The following is a 6,071-nucleotide window of genomic DNA, read 5'->3' on the forward strand; positions in this document are numbered from 1 at the left end:
TGTACTTTTTATTTTCTTAATTCTTCATTTGGCTACAGCGACATCGTGTGGGCTGTTTTAGAATAATCCACAAGAGGTAACATTACAATTACAACAACAACAATACGAACACAGCCTATATTATTATAATATTTTTTTGTTTGTTTGTTTGTGTAAAGAAGAAGAAGAAGAAAGAAGAAATATCCTAAAGCACCTGAAACAAGCACCATGTGAAAACATGCAAGAACAATACTGTTCAGAGCTGATCTTCAAAACCAGCTGTCTTGTTACACAGGAGGTGCAGTGCTGGAGACATTGGCATCCGCACAGTAAAACATCTCCATGCCATGTGAGCAGTCTTGTGGGTAGAGGCCAGTCATGGTCAGACCGGTTACCATGACAAACAACCCAATCACGATGAGGATGGTAGGTATCAGGTTTTCACCCTGGAACCAGCGGCCAGAGGAGAGCTTGAGGAAGCATGCTGATGGAATGATGAAGATAAGGGGCGTGGCGCTCAGCACACCCTGGAATGTAGGCAAATGATCAATGTACCGTTAAATACAATACACACAGATATGGGTACACACACAATCATACACATGCACATATATATAAATATGGACGTCTGTTTGTTAATGATCTAAATGGGCGTAAAGACAGCCTTGAAACCTACAAGGATTAAATACAGACTGATGTCTTGTTTTTCTATTAAGTCACGATGACTTACATTCAGCTCCAAAACAACCCCAAGACAGTCATATGCCAAGGATATTGCTGTGCACACTGAGACTATGAGCAGAGTTATGCCCACATGCTCAGCTTTTGAAAGATCTCTACTGCAAATAATATTGGACACCACCTGAAAACATAAAAGAGAATATGAAAATGAGTGTGTCCTAATGAACATATATTAAAAAATGTGTACCTTGTGCAAATTGACAGAATACATTCTGATGTAAAGCTGCATTCTTATTGCAAGTCAAGAGAAGGCGACACACAGACACCAGAGGAATAACTGGGAAACTACTAGTACGACTGTTAGGAACAGGAAATCACTGTCCCTAACATCAGTAAATGTTTAATTCCATGGCTGAGGCATCTCAACATGATAAGAGTGTGGCTCACCTCTCGCGTCACAAAACATTCCAGTGGAAAAGTGGTTATTATACTGAGGCCGAAACAGAAGCGACCAAATGTTGCCAGGTTATCATTTCTGCAGTAGTTCTCAAAGATATCTCCTGAAAAAGAGTGAACACATGATTATAAAAACATGAGTTCACGTAAGTAATTGGTATGTAGCTCAATGTCTGTCATGTTGCTATTTACTATTTACTGCATATTCTGAACTGAAACAGCTGTACACCACCTTGTGTGTAGCCAGTGAAGGTGGTATAGCCAGCCACAGCAAAAGCAGCGCTGACTATGAAGGCAGAGCCAACAGACACATGGGTGACGCGAGACCAGCTTGTCAGAGTTGGCTGCTCCAGAGAGCCATACATCAGAAAGCTGTTGTGGTGGCATATAAAGGCTAAAGAGACACAGGGACAGAATTCAGTTGTCGCCCATCGGGTTGCATAATCATACAAACCAAAACACTGAACATATTGCTGCTTTTGGATGAAAGCCTTAGAACTCCAGTATGGTGCTTTCACTCACTTGCTTGAGAGGTTTCCAACTGTGCTTGTCTCTATTCAGGCTGCACAGCACTACATTCTCCCCAGTGCATGCACACACTAGCCCTGATGGACTCCTTAACAGCGGTTAAATGCCTTTGAATAGATGGGTATTAGCCACTCGCCCAGAACCCTCAAAGTATTTGGCCCCTTATGGCACCATACTGTGCATGAAAGCCTTGGATGACCAGAGAGACCCAGCTCTTCACTCCTGGTGTACACTCATCGACAAAGTCCCATTCAGAAAGGTGAAGACCACATACAGTTATTTGAGATGCCGAGGACTGATTTGCCAAAGCATAGCAGTATTCAGCCATTGAGACTTAGTGCTCATCACATGAATTAATTAGATCTCCTCAGTTGTCCTAGTTGACTGTGGAGCATTTTCAGCAAAATATGTGGAAGCAGTGGGCTTTGACTCCTTGTTGAGGACAACCCAATGACTGTTCTTCTAAGACTAGCTCATGTGACATCTGAGATGTCTACATTCATTCCAAAGACATCTACTTGACCTGCAGTGCAAAGAAAGGATATTATCCCTATTATTCCATTTTTTCCTGGAAATATTCTCCCCCGATTTACAGGAAGTGTATTCAAGTTTATCTGGCAGTCATCTTGGCTTGCTGTATGAGTCTCATTTTTGGCTGCAGAAGAAACTTTGGATATACCTGGCTTTCATCTAACAGCAACATAACATAACACTACGGCACACAGCACCAACATCACCATTACTTTCTTCCCCACAACATAGTCTCCATCATCACACTCAGCATCATCATCAGCAGCAGCAGCAGCAGTATCATCATCATCATCATCATCATCATCATCACCATCATCATCATCATCATCATCACACTTTGACAAACTTACCAAAAGACATTACACCAACTGCCTGAATTGCATTCCACTTTGCAAATGCCCATGCATTTTCTGTAGGGACCCTAGAGAAGGGTTGAAATTACATATTTCAGTTACAAATGAATACAACACAAGACAGCCTTACATGGCATCTTTTTAGTGGAACATCCACAAAAAATATTATGACACAATTCCAAGAAATTCAGATTAACATCAACTGGATTAACTGAAAATTGACAAATTGCAAATACATAGAACGTACACTTGAGGTCCAAAGGTGGCTGCTCTGATGATTACAACGATGAGGATGACAAGGGTCAACACCATTGACAGGAAGGACACCTAGTAACACAGAGATGTTTTATATGCAGCACTTTGTGCACTCAGAAATCACTGTATGTACAACACTGACCCATGTCAGATCAGATGAATTACCTTCCCAAGCCGTCCTATGTTGCGATAAAGTGAGAGAGGCAGTGTAAAGAGAATGGTCGACACCAAGATCACAAAGTGACGCTCTGCAAGGATGTGGTCAGGGCCAACTGCAAACAACATCACTGGTTAACTGGAGTCAGCTTTACATGCTAAAATAACTTTTGTGACAAAAATCTATCAATCTTTAGTTATTAACTTGGTAAAGTCTTGTTTTAACGGCAAACATAGTGTCAATTGGGACTTTTAGATGGAACAAACTTCATGCAGCGTACCTCCTGGTATTCTCTGAAATACTTTGGTCAGCGTGTCACCAGTAGTGATGTTGTAACTAATCATGGCTGAGGAGGAAGACAGAGATGAAGCATCACATTGGTATACAATATCTCTGTCTATCTGCAATACTATATCAAATGCTAGTTTACTGCAACAGAATAGAATAGAACAGAATAGAATAGAATAGAATAGAATAGAATAGAAGTCTAGGTTGCGCAAACTGGGCTACTTACTTTACATGACTTACCAATGAAAGGGTAAAGGAACTGCAGTCCAGACAGAATTAAGTATCCAGGGAACCCAAAAGTGCTATGAACCAGTGACTGATAACTGTTTGTCCCCGATATATTGCCTCCTTTAATCAATAAGATGATTGAGTAGTCTGCCAAGAAGCAGGATATCATGTTATTTGTTTGTTTATTTCATAAAAAAATCAAGCCACCTCTACCTTAATGAGATTTATAAAACCCACCTGTGATGCAAGCTACAACTATCAAAAGCAAAAGGCCAAGGGGAAGGCCTGCCTGGTTCAATGCATATGGTAAACCTGAAATAAGTAAGTAAGTAAGTAAGTAAGTAAGTAAATAAATAAATAAATAAATAAATGCAGATGAAAAGAAAAAAACACCATGCCACTTTATTCTGCTAGTGAAATGCTTTGTTGAATAATGCATGGGATTTATGCAGTTTTTGAGGACGAAGGAGTTAAAGGGGGTACTTGGGGTTAACAGGCGCCAGTCATATGATGCAGAGGGTTTACCACTGGAGGGCTTGAATGAGAGTTTTTTGTTGCAACAAAATCAACCATGACTACTGACACATTAACGGGATTGTCACAGAATTTGTGGGATATCTATACAGAACTTGAAAAAAAGAAACATCATACCGACTTCATATAATGCAATTATTTGCGGTTGTTTGGTAATATACCTAAATTATGAATGTCAGTTATTTAGCCTACCTATTATTCCAGATCCTATGATGGAATTGATAAAATTAAACGACGTTGATATCATTGAACTTTTCCCTTCGCCAGCAACTTGTTGGGGTAGAATTATTAAAGTCTTGCCCTCGTCACTGTTCAACTGGAAAGCACAATAACACAGACAAAATAAAGGAAACCATATCAAACTGTAGTTCGTGTGGTTGGCTAAAACATAGATATCATGGGCCTACCTGCTGAGCCATCTTGTCCACCTGCTGGTCGCCGATTTACTTGTTAATTCACGGGAGTCAAAATCAATCCTCAGTGCTCGCACATGTCTGCCATGGAATTGGCTTAGAGGAACTCAGAAAGTTAGTCATTTTAGTCCAACCGTAGCCTATTTAAATCACCGCAACAGCGCCCCTGAAGGGGGGTCCAGTGTTTGACACCTGATTGCAAAATCTGCATGGAGACTCATGATGCAGGAAATTTGGAATTAAAGGATTATAAAGCTGAATATACAGCTAAAAGACTCCATTGTGGGGGTGGAGGGATGGAGGAAAAAAATGCAATCAAAGAACAATATACAATTATGAATAGCAGAAAATGCAACAGCTCAAAAAGGTATTTAGAAAAAGGGAGGCAGTATTTTTTTCATGCAATAATTTGCAATAATAATAAATCTCCATATTATGTCATGATTTGAAATGTCCTGTACAATTTAGATCAAAAGATCATCTTTCGTCTATAAGAAAATAAATTACCCTCAAAAGTTCAGTTGGTTGCAGTACAAGAACAGACGACCACAATACAGATAATTAAAGAGGCCTTACAGCTTCATCTACAGTAACTGCGAGTCCTCTGATCCAGGCGAGTAAGTCTGTATTTTTTTTATTTTTATTATTATTATTATTATTATTTTTATTCTAAGGAAACAGTGAATATAGCCTATGGTAGGCATATAAACACATTATTATTATTATTATCCGTTATCACTATCCGACAATGGTTGCATTTGGCCAGTATGTGTGTGTGTGTGTGTGTGTGTGTGTGTGTGTGTGTGGTGGGGAGTGGGGACGGGGTGGAGGGGTGTCATACATTAAACTTTATGTGGTTTTGGAGCTACAACACATCATTGGTTACAGTGCTGTCTGCAGCCACCAGGGGCCATCAGATCCCTGGAAGTGAGTGTCCTGGAACAGTCAAATCCATCCAAAGGAAATTAACTTATTTCATTTAACAAATTATATTTTATGGCTGCTAATCTCATGGATTTATACAGTCATGTCATTTCGTAGACGGGGTCATGTCTCTTGGACACTGCGCGCGTCATAGGCCAGGTTTTAAAATAAAGAATAGCTAAATAAAAGCCTGAGCTGGCGTCATCCAGACTCAGTCTTATCAGACTGTTGGAACTACATAGAGTTGCCTACTAGAGATATTTCTGCATCTATGCCACTCTCCAAACACCCTTCAAAGTGACTCGCGCGCGCACACACACACACACACACACACACACACACACACACACACACACACACACACACACACACACACACACACACACACACACACACAAAAGCGCGTGCGCGCGCGTTTCTAAACATTACGATAAAGTCTGGGAACAATGACGTTGTAGGGGATAAGTAGTAATTATACTATGTGTTACTCCATCTCTGTATTACCGACATGTGCGCGTGTAGATGTTCAGCAACATGATGGGAAACAGTCAGTCCGACGCGCTTCAGTCTCTCCACTCATTTGGTACCCAGGAACATCCAGAAGCACAACAGAGTCCTGTGGTAGGGCGGATAAGTCACTACGACCACACTCACTGGGCTCCTATTTTTCACTTCTAATTGGGATTCTGTATGGGAAGAAACAACAACAATCAAAAGTGAACCAACAGGTGTCTTTATATTATA

General features: G+C 40.5%; 1 protein-coding gene across 1 annotated transcript; it reads right to left on the reverse strand.

Annotated features, from left to right (window-relative positions):
• Window positions 1-198: 198 nt before the first annotated feature.
• On the reverse strand, window positions 199-4,504 carry slc38a11 (solute carrier family 38 member 11). Its single transcript, XM_030081057.1, has 12 exons — window positions 4,398-4,504; window positions 4,183-4,306; window positions 3,694-3,768; window positions 3,469-3,603; window positions 3,221-3,286; window positions 2,949-3,055; window positions 2,776-2,855; window positions 2,526-2,596; window positions 1,349-1,510; window positions 1,108-1,220; window positions 710-841; window positions 199-506 (listed from the first exon to the last, which is right to left on the reverse strand). The coding sequence occupies exons 1-12, from the start codon at window positions 4,407-4,409 to the stop codon at window positions 267-269; spliced, it is 1,317 nt and encodes a 438-aa protein (XP_029936917.1). The 5' UTR covers window positions 4,410-4,504; the 3' UTR covers window positions 199-266.
• Between the last annotated feature and the right edge of the window lie 1,567 nt (window positions 4,505-6,071).

This window comes from Myripristis murdjan, chromosome 21, assembly GCF_902150065.1.
Source record: "Myripristis murdjan chromosome 21, fMyrMur1.1, whole genome shotgun sequence".
In the NCBI taxonomy this organism is placed as follows: Eukaryota; Metazoa; Chordata; class Actinopteri; order Holocentriformes; family Holocentridae; genus Myripristis; species Myripristis murdjan.

Coding starts and splice junctions, on each gene's coding strand:
- slc38a11 (XM_030081057.1), bottom strand. Junction 3,769..4,182: donor CATAGGATCTGGAATAATAG/GTAGGCTAAATA, acceptor TACTTATTTCAG/GTTTACCATATGCATTGAAC. Junction 1,511..2,525: donor AGTTGGTGTAATGTCTTTTG/GTAAGTTTGTCA, acceptor GTGTCTCTTTAG/CCTTTATATGCCACCACAAC.